General features: G+C 39.5%; 1 protein-coding gene across 2 annotated transcripts; it reads left to right on the top strand.

The window, feature by feature from the left end:
- The first annotated feature begins 273 nt into the window (after positions 1 to 273).
- On the top strand, positions 274 to 12,586 carry LIN7C (lin-7 homolog C, crumbs cell polarity complex component). Of its 2 annotated transcripts, none has more exons than XM_023230346.3 (5): positions 274 to 337; positions 5,149 to 5,267; positions 5,510 to 5,581; positions 7,343 to 7,552; positions 8,420 to 12,586. In XM_023230346.3, exons 1-5 carry the CDS (start codon positions 301 to 303, stop codon positions 8,573 to 8,575), a joined length of 594 nt encoding a protein of 197 aa, XP_023086114.1. In that variant the 5' UTR covers positions 274 to 300; the 3' UTR covers positions 8,576 to 12,586. The 2 variants fall into 2 exon arrangements, with proteins under 2 accessions (XP_023086114.1, XP_023086113.1); XM_023230345.2 differs by lacking the exon at positions 274 to 337 and adding an exon at positions 3,245 to 3,286.
- Positions 12,587 to 21,232: the final 8,646 nt, after the last annotated feature.

Consider the following 21,232-nt stretch of genomic DNA (forward strand, 5'->3'; position numbering starts at 1 on the left):
AAGGGTTCGAAGCGATTCGGATAAGGAGAGCCCGAGGCAGGGAACGAGAGTCATGAAAGCAGCTCTTTCCAACCCTAGGAGGCCGGGGGACCTCGCCACCGCGGAAGGCGCGGAGCCAGACCGACCTCAAAAGCCGCAAGTCCAGATACCCTTACCCTGATGGCCCCGGCGACACCCTCGGCCACCCTCCTGATCTCGCGATACTAGCCGGTACTCACTTTTCCGGCTTCCTCTAGGCCCCGCCCCTCCACCGCAGCCCTTCGCCGTCATTTCCTGTGGGTCTGTGAGCTAAGGGAGAAGATGGCGGCGTTAGGGGAACCCGTGCGGCTGGAGAGGGGTGAGTGCAGCCGATGCTCGGCCGAGGTGGGTGGAAGGGTTGGGAGAGTGCTGTGTCGCTGGAGGGGAGGAGGAGTGACCCAGGCTCTGAGATCCGGAGCCAGGCTGTCCCTTGTGCCGGCGCCAGAGGCCACCGTTGTCTCTGTGCCTGGCTTTAGTAAGGGCGCTTACGGTATTTCAGCTGTTACTCTAAGCTCTCCTCTGTTCACACGGACTGTCCCGAAGCACAGCACAACTAAACACAACCTGCCCGCTTCGCAGACACACGCTGCACACGCGCTCCCTTGGTGGGCACAGCAGAAGCAGCATTCGGAGACCCATACACCCGAAAAGCAAACGTCACACACAAGGTTCGCACAGACTATACTCAATGCCTGTACAACATGAGAACACACACGGTACAATTCAACAGAACCTCCCTTCTCCCTTGTTTACACACATACGACTTCATTACTTTTCCCACAACCTCGCTTGTATTTGGGTTGGGGTATTTGCTAGGTTTTGTGCCCCTCCTAGAAATGGAGCGGTTGCTTTAAAAACAGTCCTACTCGGTCTTGGGAAGGAGGTTACGTAAGTAAGCAGAATAGTGGTAGATGCTAAAACACTTACAGGTGCGGTGTTTTTAATTTCTTGCAAACCCTACAATTGCAAACTGGTTGGCTGATTGCTTCCTAGAGCAGACTGTCAAGGAAAATAAAACCTCCTCTTCTGAGTGATTTTTTTTTTTTAGAGAAGCCTGTGAAAATAACTGGCTATGCGCCTACCAGATTTCCAGCATTCCAGCGTTTCCAGTCCTTTTACAGATTTCCAGCATTCCACTCTGTCCCTAATCCTTTATTTCAAACAATTTCAAGCATGCTTTTCATGCACCAGCATTAGAAATCATTGATAGGAGTTGAGAAGTACAAATAAACATTTTGAGTACTTGTGGTTATAAAAAAAAAAAGTATAGGATGAAGACTGAAATTATATTGCACATATTAACATTTGCAGTTACAGTCTAAATACTACTATTGTTCCCTAAGAAAACACATTTTTAGAATTACTGTACTTAGAAAAACTTCTAATGCCTTCCCACAAAGAAATGTGCACTTAATGTTGCTGATTTGCTCTTTACTGTGTTCACCATTTGGAAGTCTCACTGTAAATGAGATTCTTACCCTTAAGCCAATTAAAGCATCATTTTAGAGGACTAGCTACTCTGGGAAGACTTGCTGAGTTAGGCCTAAGTCTGTGACATCTTCCTCTTGAGCACAGTAGCACTGTTTTATGGATGGGAACAAATCTGTTTGGTGTTAACAGGAGTAGGTTTCTTCTTTGAAAGCTAGTTGTTAAGATTCTAACATATTGGTGGTCTTTTGTGTTTTTGTTGTTGCTGTTTGGAGACGTAGTCTTGCTTTGTCGCCCAGGCTGGAGTGCAGTGGTGCGATCTCAGCTTACTGCAACCTCTGCCTCCCGTGATCAAGCAATTATCCTGCCTCAGTCTCCCGAGGAGCTGGGACTACTTGCGCACACCACCACGCCCGGCTATTTTTTGTATTTTAGTAGAGACGGGGTTTCACCGTGTTGCCCAGGCTGATCGCGAACTCCTGAGCTCGGGCAGTTCGCCCACCTCGGCCTCCCAAAGTGCTAGGATTATAGGCATGAGCCACTGCGCCCGACCGGTCTTTGTATTTTTAAATGCAACACAAAATGTGGAACTTCTGTGGCATTTAGTTTTGATAGTCATGGCATTGTTTTTTGCTGTTACAGACTTCTTTTCCGTTCTTCAGTAGAAGGCTCAGCCCCAGAGTAGGATGCATTACAGTTAGCCCTCCATATCCATGGGTTCCACGTTTCAGCCAACTGCAGATTGAAAATACTCAGATAAAAAAATCGTGTCTGTATAGAACATGTACATTTTTTTCTTGTCCTTATTCCCTAAACAATGTGATATAACAACTATTTACATAGCATCAGATATTGTAAATAATCTAGAGATTATTTAAAGTATGGAGGGGGGATATGCATAAGGTTATATGCAAATACTACATCATTTTATATTGGAGACTTGAGCATCTGTAGATCTTGATATCTGTGGTATCTGAAGAAAGTCCTAACGAATTCCCCACAGTACCGAGACAGCTGTACTAGTCATTGCCATTTAGCAGGGTAAGAAAGTCAGAATACATCACCTCTGATTCTTGTTTACAATTCTAACAGACTCTATTAACAAACACGCCCAACAATCTTACAGTAGAAAATCCTACAGTACAATTACAATACAGTATCTGATCACATATGATTTAGAGTGCCTTCTAAATCATCAAACTATGATCTAATGAAACACAAATTTGAGCACATGTTAGCTACATTTTAGATTTAGTCAAAAGCATTTTATTTTTTTCCGTTTTTTTTCTTCATTGGAAATTTTTATATGACTTACATATTATGACTTTATAAATCAAAATAATTGATGAACCAACAGTCCCCATTTATCGGTCATTCTGGTGATGGGAAATCAGAATGGTGAAGGTCTATTTGTTTCCATTGCATTTGATTAACTTTTTAAGTTTAAGCTTTCTTTACCACAAATTTAAAAATCTGTTTTTCTGGCCAGGCGCAGTGGCTCATGCCTGTAATCCCAGCAGTTTGGGAGGCCAAGGCGAGCAGATCAATTGAGGTCAGGAGTTCGAGACTAGCCTGGCCAACATGGTGAAACCCTGTGTCTACTAAAAATACAAAAACTAACTGGGCGTGGTCACAGGTACCTGTAGTCCCAGCTACTCAGGAGACTGAGGCACAAGAATCACTTGAACCCTGGAGGCGGAGGTAGCAGTGAGCCAAGGTCATACCACTGCACCTCAGCCTCAGCAATAGAGGGAGACTCCGTCTCAAATAAATAAATAAATTATCTTTCAGCCAGGCTTGATGGCTCACGCCTGTAATCCCAGCACTTCGGAAGGCCAAGGTGGGTGGATCACGAGGTCTGGAGTTCGAGACCAGCCTGACCAACAGGGTGAAACCCCGTCTCTACTAAAAATACAAAAATTAGCCGAGCGTGGTGGTGGACCCCTGTAATCCCAGTTACTCAGGAGGCTGAGGCCAGAGACTCGCTTGAACCTGGGAGGCAGAGGTTGCAGTGAGTGGAGATTGCGCGACTGCACTCCAGCCTGGGTGACAGAGTGAGACTCCCTCTCAAATAAATAAATAAATAAATATCTTTCTTTACTGCATTTATTCATAGTTTTCTATCTGCAAACACGAGGAAGGCCATACTGTATAAAGAAAAACTTCTAGTCCTTGAGTATAACATGAAATCAGAAACTTCTTCTACTTAAGTCAAAAGGAAGCAAAGCAGTAATGGAATACTGGGCACTGTAGTACCTGGGGTACGGAAACTGTACAAAAACAGTTTTTGGAAAAAAAAAAGTAGAGATAGTTAACAGTATTACAGCTGACCTCCTGAATCTTCTGAAATGTCTCAGTTCATAACATTTATCCTCGCACTTCTCAGCACTTCTCAATGAGAATCCCCCTAACATGCTTCATACATTTCTGTAAATGTATACAACCTCTTAGGATTTTTGTTGTTTGTTTGGTTTGTTTTTTTTTTTTTTTTTTTTTTTTTTGGAGATGGAGTTTCACTCTTTTCACCCAGACTGGAGTGCAGTGGCACAATCTCAGCTCACTGCAACCTCCGCCTCTCGGGATCAAGCGCTTTCTCCTGCCTCGGTCTCCCAAGTAGCTGGGATTACAGGCACCTGCCACCATGCTTGTCTAATTTTTGTTGTATTTTTTTATTAGAGATGGGGTTTCACCATGTTGGCCACGCTGGTCTTGAACTCCTGACCTCAGGTGATCCACCCACCTCGGCTTCCCAAAGTGCTGGGATTACAAGCATAAGTCACTATGCCCAGCCAGTATTTCTTATGATTAATTGGTACCAATGTAACATAACATTTTTGCTTGCTAAGCCCTTTTTTATGTATTGTGTGGTTCAGTCGTTAACTGAACTCATAACTCTTCCTCATAACCCTTATATGGAAAGTACTGTTATTTCCATTTTACAGTGAAAGAAACTGAGACATAAGGAAGTCATGTAACTTGTCCACGTTCACACAGGTGGTATTGAGACCAGATCCACAAAGCTAATTGTTTTTATTTTTCTCTTTCATAACATAAGTGTTTGAGCTTGTTTGAATTAACAATGTTATTAAGGTGAAAAAAAATCAGTTTAATTCATTTGTACTGCTTGTTTTTGCAATTTTACGGTTGTTTTAAATGTGTCCCTGCCACTCCACTGCATCTGCTCTTTAATGGTTATCTACCTGTGTATCATGTTTCTTTCAAGAAATGATCAGTGATTTTACTAGCTTATAGTGCTTTGTACTGTTCAGTGCTTTGGTTACTAATAATGATAATTAGGTAAATTTTTGTTGACTAGTTTCTGACAATATTGCTAGCTTTTCTGAAGCAGTACAATGTTCATATAATGGTCACGTTTGAGTCGCAGTCCTTTCTGATGACATTTGGTATTTTGTGTTCAATTTGCCTGTGTTTCTCCAAAGTCTTACTTTATGCTTCTGTAATCTCAGTAGTTTTTCCTATCTACTGTAAAATTTAGTGTTCTTACATTTTACATTCTCACCCTTCATGTGTGTACACACGCACAGTCTCCTCCCCACCAAACACGTGCAAATTCAATGCTTTTTTCCTCACTATTGTCTGTATATTATTAGCCCTTGAAGAATGAATCCTAAGTCCTACACTGTTACGTAGGCATTGAGAAAACCCTTGGAGAAAATTATCTGTGTGTGTGTTTAACTCTAGATATTTGTAGAGCAATTGAATTATTGGAAAAACTACAAAGGAGTGGAGAAGTACCACCACAGAAACTTCAGGCTTTGCAAAGAGTCCTTCAAAGTGAGTTCTGCAATGCTGTGAGAGAGGTGAGTAAACATCTTTAAAATTTACTAAAAATTTGAGTTAATTAGGTCAGATAATACTCTAAATTTGCGTTCAAAATTTCTTAAGAAAAACTTCAGAAAACATTAAAACCAATCCTTTTCATTTTTGGAATTTCTGATAGAAAAAACATTTTATAAAGATGCATAACTTTGCCTGAAATTTTAACAACTTCACAGAGAACTCAAGCATGGTATATTCTGAGATGTAACTTTGGCTTTTACAGGTATATGAACATGTCTATGAGACCGTGGACATCAGTAGCAGTCCCGAAGTGAGAGCGAATGCTACTGCAAAGGTAAATATTTTTGTTTACCAAAAGTGAGAATTCTTCATAAATTAGAAGTTTAAAATATGCAATTATTAAATTCATAATAAACTTACTTTGAAGACTAACATGTATCTTTCAAGCTACACCAAATTTCTCAAGTACTAAGAAGACATTTGTTTCTACTGGCTTTACATAAATGGTCCATGATAAATAGCTTTACATAAGCTATGTTATGCAGTTTAGATAATACAATAGAAATGTACTTGCATACAATATCATGCGATATATAATTGTGTTGTATATGTTACATATATGATACTATATAATATTCATTATACAAAATCTAATCATAATTTTAAGATATGAATTACTATCCTCGTCTTACTGAAGAGGAAGCATGAGGTTATTTGCCCCAAACCACACAAATAGCATATGATAGAGCTGTGGTACTATCCTGAGCTGATTTTTGCTTTCTTCTTTACATTATCTGCATTTCTGTGCCATTGTTTTCCACAAATAATTTAGGTATTGACCTCACTATTCATGATAGGTGGTTTGAACAGGATAATATCAGCAGTCGTTGACTTAAATTAATCATCAGCAGATAATTTTTTACGGATAGTTACTGGCTCTCATAAGGAAATGGTGGATTCTTTGTTGAATACAAATGCTTAAACACGTGAATGTAGTTTGTCAGTGTAGAAAAGACCAGAGAAACATGGTTTTAATTGCTGAATTGTGTGACTTTGATAGCCTACTGAATTTCTGAGCCTTAGATAACGGGTATTCAGTAAATCTTGATTTCTTCAAAGATAACGAGTGTTCAGTAAATCTTGATTTATTTGAAGATAACGGGTATTCAGTAAATCTTGATTTCTTTCTTCCTCCCCATTTTTGTGATCCATCACAAAAAAAAAAATGGTACCAGATTATTACCCTTAAAAGCAAAGTGAAACAAAATCTCAACTTTATATTTAGTTTGGATTAGTCTAAATTTGAGCTTTAAATAAGATATGGCTCTGTTTCATCTTCTGTGGGGGTTTTTAGTTGTGACTAGTTAACTAAAGCGACAAAAACATTCAGATTGGCTATGTGTACCTCTCTTTTTCTCATTATTGAGTGATTTCTTGACATCTTAGATATTTAGTATATAGTACAAATAGTGTAGAAGCCAAAATGATTACATATAGGGACAACTCCGTGTTGATTATATAGGTAGGTTGTGTCCTGCACAGAGGCTCCTGAAGGAGTTGGGCGATCCAGATCTAAAGCTCAGGGCTGCTGGCATGGTAGGGGAGGGGTTTTCCTCCTTATCATGTACAATGTCCATCTGCCCAGCAAGTCTGCTTGCCAAGCCCTGTGCATATGGGACTGAGACTGGGCACTGTATGGGCTAGGAATGACCTGAAAAATCATAACATTTCCTGTATAACTCAGAATTATTCATTTGTCATCTCTAAAATACCTTCTGTTTAGCTTACCTTCTCAGAATCACCAGTGAATTTGTGAGTATTCAGACATCCAAAATATGTGCTCAAAAGTAGTTTTTAAAAAGAAGCCAGGTGCGGTGGCTCACGCCTGTAATCCCAGCACTTGGGAGGCCAAGGCGGGCAGATCACGAGGTCAGGAGATCAAGACCATCCTGGGTAACACGGTGAAACCCTGTCTCTACTAAAAATACAAAAAATTAGCTGGGTGTGGTGGCAGGTGCCTGTAATCTCAGCTAAAGAGACATAAGAACCAAAGTAAATAAAAGTCATACTTTTAATACGTAAAACTTTCTTTCAGGCTACTGTTGCTGCGTTTGCTGCCAGTGAAGGACATTCTCATCCTCGAGTTGTTGAGCTACCAAAAACAGAAGAGGGCCTTGGATTCAATATTATGGGAGGCAAAGAACAAAACTCTCCAATCTATATATCTCGAATAATTCCAGGTGGAATTGCTGATAGACATGGGGGCCTCAAACGTGGAGATCAACTCCTCTCTGTTAATGGCGTGGTAAGGATGAATTTTATTTCTATTTGTAGTGATCTGTTGTGACCACCTGGGGGTGTATTTGAGTTATAGGAGAAACCTAAGAAACTTGTGGTTTAGAAATGCCTTGAGGGAGTGGCCGGGCGCGGTGGCTCAAGCCTGTAATCCCAGCACTTTGGGAGGCCGAGACGGGCGGATCACGAGGTCAGGAGATCGAGACCATCCTGGCTAACACGGTGAAACCCCGTCTCTACTAAAAATACAAAAAAACTAGCCGGGCGAGGTGGCGGGTGCCTATAGTCCCAGCTACTGGGGAGGCTGAGGCAGGAGAATGGCGTGGACCCGGGAGGCGGAGCTTGCAGTGAGCTGAGATCCGGCCACTGCACTCCAGCCCGGGCAACAGAGCAAGACTCTGTCTCAAAAAAAAAAAAAAAAAAAAAGAAATGCCTTGAGGGAATCCTGGGCAGTACTGTTAAAACAGTGATCCTTTTCTTTTTTTAAGCACTGTAAGTGTATTTTGCAGTGTAAATTAGCAGTGCTTAGTGTATGTAATTTTTATGACATAAGCTCTTTATTAAAGGCAATACATTAAATTAGAAGTCTACCCTCATTTTACTCATATGGCAATTGCTTGATCTACTGACATAATAAGGCATATATATTGATATGCTAATTATTTGGAACTTAAAAGCCAGTTTTTAGATTATAAACAGAATGTATGTAAGAGGATTTCATATAGATTAAAATGGTAAGGCAGGATTATTTCTTAGTTTTATAATGTTGGAATAATATAACATTAAAACTTTCTTCCTTATATATATTTTAATAATTTTTACATTTTTAGTTACTTTCAAAACTTAGTGTATGGTTGTTTGTTTTTTTTTCCCCTAGAGTGTTGAAGGAGAACATCATGAAAAAGCTGTAGAACTGCTGAAAGCTGCACAAGGAAAGGTTAAATTAGTGGTGCGATATACACCCAAAGTCTTAGAAGAAATGGAGTCGCGCTTTGAAAAAATGAGATCAGCAAAACGCAGGCAACAGACCTAATACATTTCAAAACTTGATATTTCATTTTGCATTTTAGCTAGAGAAGTTTTCCTTGTGACTTACTAATGGCTGCAATGCCAATGATTGTAAGAAAAGAAACAAATTTATCATGAAATTCTCCTTGCCATTTTATAAATGCCTATTTTAACATCATTTGTGGTTCTAGAGATGCATACTTTTTTCTGACAAGAAAAAGTAAAAGGTGATGAGGGCAATTCTGTCCTACTGTTTTTACAGGCCTTTTTCAAATGCAGATTTTGTCATAAAGTTGTTATAGATTTTTTAAAATGCTTTTTTAATATTAAAATGTACTTTTACATTCTTAATCTTTTTTTAGAAAGGAAAAGTTTTCTTCATTTGGCTGCTGATTTAAAAGTAAAGTTCTCCAATTCTTTTTTTGCTTACTCTGTTTTTTTTAACCTGTGAAATTTCTTTACGGTTTTCCAAGAAGTTAAATATAACAGTCTCACCTACAGCAGTTCATTACACCGTCAACGTTAACATCATTGCTGCATTTTGTATTTTGAACACACACATAATGTATATAAAACCAGTGGTAAATCATGACGCAGCCCAGTGCAAGTTTTTTCACTTTTACTTAAGCATAATATATAATAGATATTCATTTATATTGATTTATAAAAGTAAGTTTTTAAACACTGAAACAATCATTGCTAAAGGATGTATTCTTAATATTTGAACATTGAGGCAAGAGGATGTAATTGATAGCATTACTTATTACATCCCTATTTATATTCAACAATACATCAAATTATAAATGCGAAACAGGTTCAGATTTCATCTTTTGCAATTTATTTTAAATACTATTCATTTTTATTTAAATGCACAGTATTTCCCCTATATTTTGGTCCTTCCATTCCTAGAGAGAAATCAGTTATTTTGTGGTGGGAAGTAGGTGAAGCAAAGAAGGAAAAGTAATACCGTTAACTTCACTAGCTTCAAGAGTAGACATTCTTACTAGCTCAATTTAAATAATTGATTTTAGGAAGAAAAGAGGATATATTTAAGATACATAGAAATTATGATGTGATGTTTTCATGAGAATCGGTAGATTCCATCAAAATAAGTAGGAACTCATACTAAAATTGTTGGATTTAGAGATGCACCTTTTGTTTGTGATTCAAATATGGGAATTTGAGAAATATTTCATTTGTCCACTGGATGTCACTGTTTCACTAAAAGGCAGCTATTAGTGTGTGACTGTGACTGAGGTCTTAAAGACTGAAAGAGTTGAGGTTCATTTTCTGTCACAATGGAACATGTGTACTTTAAGAAAAACTTAAGTGACAAATGTTAGAAGATGATGGATTGAAAAATATAAGTAATTTGGCATCGTTATTGACCCTGTATAAAAGAGTGGGCATTTTGTAACATTCCTTCAGGAAGAATAGTATGCTTTTTTCTGCATGTTTGTGATCACTGTGAGTGAGTCTCAGATGATTATTCCAGTTTTCAATGATTTTTCAAAATAAAAGTCAATCGGCATTGTTATTTATCATTTAGGTATTGAACACTGGATTGCATGGTTGAATGTGTCTTTAATCCACTGCAAAATGTGCTTGTTATTGATAGGATCACATTGTTAAATTGTATATTTTCAAAATTAATTGATGTTTTAAAAATGTTGAGACCAAAGTAGTATAGAAGTATGGACTTAATTTAATTGTAAAATTATTAGAGGTATTTGTTGTAGAGCTTTATATATTAAAGAGGTATTGGTGCATATGAAAACAGTAATATTATTGTTATGCTTGTATTCTTGCATTTCAGGGTAAATAAACCCTGAAGAAATCTTATTTTAGTATAGCTACAGCTGCAATAGCTTTTACAGATGTATCAACATTTCATTATAAATTATAGCTTCCTGGGTCTGTGTTTCAGCTGTTTAAGAACTTTCAGCCAAGTTAAATCTTTTTTGGTGTTGAAACTTTTAGTAAGTTGAGTAAGCTATTTTTTTTTTCCCTACAGTAATCCACAATCTGTTCTTTGTGTGGGTTGACACCTATTTATAATTCTTAAAATAAGGGTAGCTCAAAGGAGCCAAATATAGTAGTTTAGCTTGCTGCTGTTGAGCGTGAATAGCAGTAGTTTGTTTTCATTAATGCAGTTTTCATAATATATCCCAGAATTTTAAATCTTGACCATAGAAAAATACAGTCATTCATTGGCAGAGATGTACAGTGGTGGTTTAGTGCCACTGGGAAATCATGGGAATTTTTATCTTAGAAACGGATGATTCATGAATAAAACTAGGTACATAGTATATGATAGATGTTTGATTTGTCAATTACAAATATAAATTATCACCCCCATTTCCATTTATTTTCTTGATATATCAAAATGTGTTGACTTAGTGATTCTCAATCTTAGCTACATATTAGAAAGCCCGGCAGAGCTTTAAAAAATTGATACCTGGGTCCTATTCCATAACAACTAAATCAAAACCACTTTTTTTTTTTAAAGCTTTCCAAGTGGTTCTAAAGGACACCTAGGGTTGAGAACCCATTATAAAATGATCTGATTACACTGGACACTGTCAGGAAGTATCAGAACAGTTTAATTTGCAGCTACTTAATGATTAATTATATTTCTTAGGTTTTTTTTTTTTTTTTTTTTTTCTTCCAAAGAGACAGGATCTTGCTTTGTCCCCCAGGCTGGAACACAGTGGTGTGATCATAGCTCACTGCGGCCTGAAACTCTTTGGCTTCCACCTCAGCCTTCCAAAGCATGAGGATTATAGGTGTGAGCCACTACACCTGGCCAAGTAATTTCTTTAGGAATAAAAGGTACTTGGCATTTCTTGTTTGGGAAGTAATTACAGTCTTATCTTTTTTTTTTTTTAAATAAAGTCTACCAGTAGTTTAAATGTGAGCTTTTTATGTCTGTCATCATTCTGCCCCCTTTGCCTTTAAAACTTACAAGAATACGTGTCTGTTACTTGAGAAAGCATGTGTAAAAATTGCAGATGAGCAGTATTGTCGTTAATATATGTGCTGTCTTAATATGAGCACTTGATTTGTTAGTGTAATACTAGATTATAGCAGCCTAGTTCTTTAGGATTTGATGATTCAAACATGTTTTTTTTTTTTTTTTTGAGACGGAGTCTGGCTGTTGCCCAGGCTGGCATGCAGTGGTGCAATCTCAGCTCACTTCAACCTCCGCCGCCTCAAGGCAGTTCAAGCGATTCTCCTGCCTCAGCCTCCCGAGTAGCTGGGACTACAGGCGTGTGCTACCACGCCCGGCTAATTTTTTTGTATTTTTAGTAGAGACAGGATTTCACCATGTTAGTCAGGATAGTCTCAATCTCCTGACCTCGTGATTCACCCCCCGCGGCCTCCCTAAGTGCTGGAATTACTGGCATGAGCCACCGTGCCCAGCCTCAAATATGTTTTTAAAAAATATCATTGTCCTCCTCCTCTAAGATTTTTAAAGTTCTTTTGCTCAAGTACTTAAGTAGTTTGGCTCAAGTACTTTGTTTACAATTAAAATGGATATTACAGCATTTAATAGAAGAAATGGTTATGGCTTATCCAAAAAGAATGTCAGCATGACGACTTTAAAAACTACATGTTTGTGAATATTTTATAATGTAGAATGATCATTGAAATACCAAGGATTCTAGTAATTGTATTTCCTGAATAAATGTATGTTTATGAATTTTCTAACCTACATTTTGTTGTGTCCTCTGCCAACAATCTGGTTTTATAATTGTTGTCTAAAGTTTGCTGGTAGTGTTTCTTCAAAGGTTATTCCAGTTATGGTTAAGTAGTGGGAAAAATCACTTACTAATTTTCAAGAACTTTGAGACTAATTTGTATTGACTCGGTTTTTAAAAATACTGGCAAATACTATGCTTCTACTTTTAAAATTTGTGGTAATACCCAGAATGGATGTAAAATGACCCTTTTTCAATAGATTAATTCATTTATCAATTTAATTCTGATTTTTAAGGCATATTTAAAATAAATTTGTATGAGTTATGTCCTCGTTCTTTGGAATTGAAAAAAGTTGATATAACTACACAATAGATAATATTTGTGAAAGCTATGTATAAAAAAAGCATAATTCATGGTGGCTGCCGAAATGAAACTTTGAATTTCTATATTTTGGTTTGTCTTTCATAAAATTAAAAAAAAAAAAAACCATTTTCTTGTGTTATTTCGAGAGTGGCAATATGACATGTGATTGAGAGCACAGATTCTGAAGCCAGACAACTCTGGTTTCAATCCCAGTTCCACCATTACCGTGTGTCACCTTAAACAAATTGCTTGATTTCTTTGTGCCTTAGTTTCCTCACCTGTCATTGGTAATAAAAATACCTGTAAGTGTCATGCCATTTTCTGTAAGGCCCTTAAAAAGGTGCCTGGCATAGTAAATACTGTTTGTGTTTGCTTTTGTTCATGTAAAATAGCTTCAGAACCTTATGAGCTAAAGGAAATAATTCTGGTCAAAAAATTAAAATTAGCAAGTTTTTATTTTTGATGTTTAGAAAACAACCTTTATGCTTAAAAACTTTAGAAGAATAAAATTCATAAGAAATTATCAAATTTCTGTTTTGGTCAAAGAAACTCAGAATTTTTAAATTGGAACTTTGAGGATTAAAGCCATATTCAAATGGAAATCATTGGAAAATAAGTCCAAGTAAAGATTTGTTAAACTGTAAGGCAACAACCTAGGTCTAGAGATAGTAGACTGCTGGACTAGGTGTTAGTACAAGGCATCACCACCATTAACTTTAAAAAAGTGTGGAAATGTGCCATGCAGCCGAGGAACAACAAAAAGCATTTAGTGTTAGGACTCAGTTTTTTCAAAACTTTCGTAGACCAGAGTTTGCATTTGTTAAATTTTTCGAGTTTTGTTATATTCACCATTTTGATTATTCTGATTTTAATATAATGAATTGCTGACCCATATTTTGTACATGTATTTATTAGTGGCAGATAATCTCCCTGATGGAATCTTTAAGATTTACTTTATATACAGAGCAAAAGGTAAATTCATACAGAACCCATTTGTCGATTTTATTTTTTTGAATTTTAAATTTTAAAGGGACAAATGCTTCATTCCAATAAGGTATATGTAAGACCTCTCCTAATTCTCATGAACTATACCTGTTGGTTAGAATGAGAAGTCATCCACACTGTCTTACCTAGAGACAACTTTAAAAACACCAAATCTTTTTTATTTATTTATTTTTTTGTGACGGGGTCTATTTGGACACCACAATATGTATACTTAAAATCACCAAACATCAAGATTTGGTGTTTTGGGGCCAGGTGCAGTGGCTGACACCTGTAATCCCAGCACTTAGGGAGGCTGAGGCAGGTGGATCGCTTGAGCCCAGGAGTTTGAGACCAGCCTGGGCAACATGGCAAGACCCCGTCTCTACTAAAAATACACAAATTGAGGCCCAGCATAGTGGCTCGCGCCTGTAATCCCAACACTTTGGGAGGCCAAGGAGGGTGGATCACTTGAGGTCAGGAGTTCAAGACCAGCCTGGCCAACATGGCGAAACCTTGTCTCTACTGAAAATACAAAAATAAGCCAGGCATGGTGGCGTGTTCCTGTAATCCCAGCTACTTGGGAGGCTGAGGCAGGAGAATTGCTTGAACCCAGGAGCCAGAGGTTGCAGTGAGCTAAGATTTCACCACTGCACTCCAGCCTAGGCAACAGAATAAGACTCTCAATAAAAGTACAAAAATTAGCCAGGTGTGGTGGCACGTCCCTGTAGTCCTAGCTACTAGGGAAGCTGAGGTTCTCATGAGAATTGCTTGAGCCCAGGAGGCAGAGATTGCACTGAACTGAGATAGCACCACTACACTCCAGCCTGGGCAACAGAGACCCCATCTCAAAAAAAAAAGATTTGGTGTTTTTAAAGTTATCTCTAGGTAAACCTGTGGATGATTTCTCATTCTAACCAATAGGGATAGAAATTTTAGCCACTGCAGCAGGTAAGTTTCCTGTATATGGCAGTTACTGGAAGTAATTCATTTCATCAGAGAGTATTAAAAACCCAAAACTAATTTTGTGTTTGTTTTTTATTTGGCAAAGAAATGCAATCAAACCATGAAGAAGGAAGTTATTCCTGGTATCTCTTATTTGACATAATTTTGAGCCCAGACTTTAAATGCTATCTAACATTTGTGTTTTACAGAGTTACGGGTTGAATTGTGGTCCCCTAAGATAGGTTGGAGTCCTAACCCCCAGTACCTCAGAATGTGACTTCATTTTGAGATAAGATCTTTACAGAGGTAATCCAATTAAAATGGGGTCATTTGGGTGGGCCCTAATTCAGTATGGCTAGTGTCCATACTTGTTGAAAAGCTGAGAGAGATTTGAACACAGATGCACACCCAGGGAGAACACGATGGGTAGATGAAGGCAAAGATTGGGGTGATGGTTCTACAAATCAAGAAATATTGAAGATTGCCAACAAACTACCAGAAGCAAGAAGAAAGGCGTAGACCAAATTCCCCCTCACACTGAGAAGGAACCAAGTCTCCTGACACTTCGATCTTGGACTTAACAGCCTCCAGACTGTGAAACAATAACTCACTGAAGCCACCCAGTTTGTGGTACTTTGTTATGCCAGCTCTAGAAAATGGATATGTGAGAGAATCCACCTTTCGGCGGCATCACTACCAAAACTGGGTACAGAAGCAAAATTAGATGTTGGTTCTCCAATGTGTGATAGAAGTGGCTTTGGCTAAAAAAGAATGAGATCTTGGCCCTTGGGGGTGAGGAGAATGCTGGTTTCTTTGTTTTCTGTGGTTGAAATGCTTCCTTGGACACCTGTGCAGCTGTGTAACTGAGCTTGTGCCTCCACGTTGGCCCCCTGGACTCATAAGCACCTGAGCACCTAGCTGTTTCCTCACTTTAGGTTGGTAGTTACTGCATGGCTGCGTCTTAACTCCAGGACTTGTCGGGAATTGGTATGGTCAGGGCATTGTCTCCTTCAGCACTGAGAGTAGTTTCTGCAGCAGTCCTTGCTCCAGCTGGAGTGAGATGAGGATTTGTCTTTGACCTGGGGCATTTCAGCCTGTAAAGGTTTGTACAGGTTCCTTATGATCCATGGGCCTAGTACCAAGCATTAATTAAGTCAGAACTGATTGTGTTGCTCCCTCTTTAAAACTCTGCGTTATACTTAGGATAAAATCCAAATACCTTGCCATGACCTCAAAGGTTCCGCATAATCCATGCCCTACTTCCTCTCAGGCCTCATCTCGGTCCACTGCCCTATTTGTTTTGCTCCACAGCCTATTCCCTTACTGGAAGACTTCCCTCTAGTTATTCCATTAACTGGCTGCCCTCGTTCAGGTGTCAGCTGAAGTTGCTTTGCCTGTTAAGTTCACCATCTCAAGGCTGATTCCTCATCCTTTAATACGGCAACACCTTGTTGTTTTTGATTTTTGGGGTGTTTTTGTTTCTGGGTTTTTGTTTTGTTTTGTTTTTGAGAGACAGTTTCACTCTTGTTGCCCAGGCTGGAGGTCAGTGGCGTGATCCAAGCTCACTGCAACCTCCGCTTTCCAGGTTCAAGCGATCTTCCTGCCTCAGTCTCTTAAGTATCTGGAATTACAGATATGCTACCATGCCCAGCTAATTTTGTATTTTTAGTAGAGACAGGGTTTCACCATGTTGGCCAGGCTGGTCTCGAACTCCTGACCTCAGGTGATCCACCCACCTCGGCCTCCCAAAATGCTGAGATTATAGGCATCAGCCACCGTGCCCAGCCAAAACCTTGTTTATATTAACATGCTTAATTGTATCTTTTCCATTAGAATTTAAGTTATATGACAGCAAGAAGGACACAACTGTACCCACATTAACACAGTGCCTAAAACATGGTATGATGACTTGTTATACCTTGTTGAATTGACTGGCTTTCCATAATTCCACAGGTAGATCAATAACTTATATTGGAACTATATAAAAACAAACGTGTGTATCAGGTAGACACAGTATCAACTGATCTTAATGTTAGATGTCCTAGAAAGGATCAAAATACTAAAGGGACAATACCCTTGTCAATCTTTTATTAGCTCACGCCATTAAAATGCCAAGTACCATTTGTGGAGGACAACAATGAAGGTTACTTTCATCTTTTTTTTTTTTTTTTTTTTTTTTTTTTGAGACGGAGTCTTGCTCTGTCGCCCGGGTTGGAGTGCAGTGGTGGGATCTCAGCTCACTGCAAGCTGCGCCTCCCGGGTTTACGCCATTCTCCTGCCTCAGCCTCCGGAGTAGCTGGGACTACAGGCGCCCGCCACCTCGCCCGGCTAGTTTTTTGTATTTTTAGTAGAGACGGGGTTTCACTGTGTTAGCCAGGATGGACTCGATCTCCTGACCTCGTGATCCGCCCGTCTCTTCCTCCCAAAGTGCTGGGATTACAGGCTTGAGCCACTGCGCCCGGCCACTACTTTCATCTTTTATGTAAAACTGTTCCAACTAATGTTAACAGATAAAATTTGTACAGTAACACCTAATTTTTAAAAATAGAACAAAGATTCTTTCTTTGGGTATTGCAACAACCAAAATTAAATGAAGAATTGTGCACTGCTTGGCCGGGCGCGGCGGCTCACGCCTGTAATCCCAGCACTTTGGGAGGCCGAGGCGGGCGGATCACAAGGTCAGGAAATCGAGACCATCCTGGCTAACGTGGTGAAACCCTGTCTCTACTAAAAATACAAAAAAAATTAGACTGGCGTGGTGGCAGGCACCTGTAGTCCCAGCTACTCGAGAGGCTGAGGCAGGAGAATGGTGTGAACCCGGGAGGCAGAGCTTGCAGTCAGCCGAGATCGCACCATTGCACTCCAGCCTGGGCAACAGAGCAAGACTCTGTCTCAAAAAAAAAAAAAAAAAAAAAAAATTGTGCACTGCTAACCAAGACCTAGTTTTTAAAATGTCTATTGTGTAATTTTAAGTAAAAAATAGCAGGGCTGGACACAGTAACTCACACCTGTAATCCCACCACTTTGAGAGAGCAAGGCAGACTGTTTGAGCCTAGAAATTCAGGACCAGCCTGGGCAACATGGTGAAACCCTGTCTTTACAAAAAATACCAAAGTTAGCCAGGCATGGTGCACACCTGTAGTCCCAGTTACTGGGGAGGCTGAGGCGGAGAATAAGTTGAGCCTGGGAGTTCAAGGCTGCTGTGAGTCCTGATCATGCTACTGCTCTCCATCCTGGATGACAGAATGAGACCCTGTCTCAAAAAATAACAGCAATGACAAAGTGTAGTGGAAGAAACACTGGACTTATGTTCCAATTCTGCCACTAACATGATCCTTAAGTCTTCATTTTCTTGATTGCATAATAAGGGAGGTTGGTAGTTTCCAATCTGGTTTCATTTCTCTATTCCTTAGAAAAGTCCTCTCTTCAGCCAAAGCCTAATATATAGAACTATGCTGGTTCAAGAAGGCTGTCCCTCTTCAACCCACCGTCCCATGCTGCAGACAGGAGTTCCTCTGCGCACAGTTTGAAAACCTTTGTCCTAGAGCTGGGGTCCCCAACTCCATGCTACAGATCTGTTAGTGTCTGGTAAATCTGTTAGGAACCAGGCTACACACCAGGAGGTGAGTGGCAGGAGACCGAGCATTATTGTCTGAGCTCCGCCTCCTGTCAGATCAGCGATGATGGTGTTAGATTCTCATAGGAGCGTGAACCTTATTGTGAACTGTGCATGCATGCAAGGGACCTAAGTTGCCTACTCATTATGAGAATCTAATGCCTGATGATCTGAGGTGGAACAGTTTCATCCTGAAACCATTCCTATCTCCCCGTAAACCACCACCTTCCCCCACAATCCCTGTGGAAAATATTATCTTCCGCAAAACCGTTCCCTGGTGCCAAAAATGTCAGGGACCAGTTTAAAGTCCATTACTGTTCTAAAAGTTCAAAAACATTAACATGCAATTGGTTTGATGTGAACTATTTTGTGTCATGTGATGACTTATAAACTAGTTTATGCACAAAGGGGGCATTTGCTAAAATATCAGAAATATTGATAATCATGCATGGCTGCCTTTCGTAAAGCATCTACTAAGCACTGCATCTAATCCTTATACCCCCCAATAAGATCGGTGTTATTCTGTTTCACAGAATCAAAAACACCAAATAGCTTATTCATAATTACACACTCATACTAATCATGGACCAGATTCTAATCCCAAGTTTGTTCTCAAAATCCATAATTTTTCCCCAATACCGCATTGCACTTTTAGCAAGATTTTGTCTCTCATTCATTTTATTTTAATTTTTTTAGGTTTCTTGTTGGATTTGTTGCAGTTTTTTTTTTAATCTAGAGTCCTGTATGAAAAACAACAAAAGAGCAGAGTATGAATCTAACTAGTATATTTCTGTCAATATTCAATTGGATATTTTTAAGTTGGCATCTCTTCCCCAGTATACAGGTATTATTATTTCATTAAATAGCGTTAGTACGTTGAAAATACCACCTATTGTTTTCTACCTTTGTTACTTTTTATCACAAAATTATAAAAAGAATGTTGTAGCAATTAAAAAATATTAAGCTATGAATGCTACAGAAAATGGCAGCAATCTGAATTATTTCCATAGGGAAAAAAAAGTTTAAAAAAATAGGCTGGGTGTAGTGGCTCACGCCTATAATCCCAACAATTTCAGAGGCTGAGGTGGGAGGATTGCTTGAGGCCAGGATTTGGAGACCAACCTGGGCAACATAGACCCTATTTCTACATAAAATTTTTATTAAAAAATAATGAAAGAGCATTTAATTAACTGATGATGATAGTGGAAGGAACTAACTGAAGAAATGACAATGGGAAAAATTGGAAGAAGAAAGTGATCAGCTATGGTTTTATACATTTCAATAAAATGAGCTTGATTTTGAGTCTTGTTTTACTGGGTACATACCATAAAATTAATTCATTCATTTATTCATTCACTCAACATGTATTTATTGAGCATCTATTATGTACTAGACAGTGTACATAAGATATAGCAGTCTACAAGATAAAATCCTGCTGATAAGGAGCACATATTCTAGTGGGAGAAGCAGAAGAACAAGAGAACAAATAACATAATTTTAGGTAGTGACAAGTATTATAAAGTCCAGCAGGCTAGAGGGGCTGGAGAGCAATAAAAAAAATAAGACTCATGGACATTCAGTCACTTGTCTAGGTGCCAGCTAAATCCCACAGTCCCTTCTCCTCACACTGGGGTATATCTGGAGTGGACTCAGGGACATGGGCTCAACGTGTCTAAGCAGCTTATTGTAGCTTTCGTCAGAAACTCCATACAGCACCAACTGCACTTCCCATCATGCTTGTAATTACTAAGCACTCGTATTACCTTTTTTTTCTCTTTTCTTTTTTTTTTTTTTTTTTTTTTTGAGACAGAGTTTTGAGCTCATATTCTGGCCCTCTGTCACCCAGGCTGGGGTTCAACAGCACGATCTCAGCTCAGTGCAACCTCCGCCTCCCAGGTTCAAGCAATTCTTCCTACCTCAGCCTCCCAAGTAGCTGGGATTACAGGCACCCGCCATCATGCCCGACTAATTTTTGTATTTTTAGTAGACATGGGGTTTCGCCATGTTGGTCAGGCTAGTCTTGAACTCCTGACTTCGGGTGATCTGCCTGCCTTGGCCTCCCAAAGTGCTGGGATTACAGGGGTGAGCCACTGCACCCAGTCAGCACTCATATTATCTTGAAAGCACCTGCTGTGTGCTGGTGAGTCCTTTCTACCAGTTATCCTTAAGACATCCGTTGGCTGCCCAGCCCAGTTAGACTAGAAACCCAAGCCCCTCACTATGACCCACCAAGCCCTGCATAATCCAGCTTCTGCTTCCCTCCCCAGCCTTTACTCATACACTTTTTCCCTCTCTGTCTCCAAGTGTCTCCAATAGGACAGGCCTTCACACTTGCGGTTCTCTCTACCTGGAACCTTCTTTGCCCTCTGTTGCTATGTATTTATTTGTCCATTTTAGCTACTCCCTCCTCAAGATTATAAACTTGAGGGCAGGCAGGACACTGTTTAGTTTTCTGTTAAATATTTATAGCTGAGAACAGCACCTACCACATAGTAAACAGTATTTGTTCACAGAAGAAACAATTTGAAAGGACTGTGGTGTTGTTTTTGATAGGGCAGGTAAGGACATCTGAGATGACATTTAAAGAGAGATCTGAATGGTGTGAACTGAAGAAACCACTCTTGGACTATCTGAGAAATCGGGGGTTTCGACAGGGATCAATAAAGAGTATCTCCCTTCCCCACTTGGGTTCTAGGTATAGCAGGAAATAAATGAGTGGCAGACGGGGGCCAGAATATGAGCTTTATTACTTATTAATTTATACTGACCACAAATGTTTGTCGGATGTCCACCATTTGCCAGCCACGGTTAGGGGCTGGGAATTCTGTGGAAAACAAAACAAAGCTCTTGCTCTCACAGAGCTGACACTCTGCTCAAGGCTGGGCAGAGGCATGTACCTGAGGCCTGAGAAGAAAATGGGCATTCTCAAAACTGGCCAGAGAAGCTTCTCAGAAAGAAGCCTGTGGCTGGGGGCTCAGTCTGGACAATTCGCAGGCATGGAATGGGCATGGTCAGGACTGAACTCTGATGGTGCCAATCCCACAGGGGCAGAGCTTGCCCCCTCTCTAGGCATGT

Source organism: Piliocolobus tephrosceles, chromosome 13 (assembly GCF_002776525.5).
Source record: "Piliocolobus tephrosceles isolate RC106 chromosome 13, ASM277652v3, whole genome shotgun sequence".
Taxonomy (NCBI): Eukaryota; Metazoa; Chordata; class Mammalia; order Primates; family Cercopithecidae; genus Piliocolobus; species Piliocolobus tephrosceles.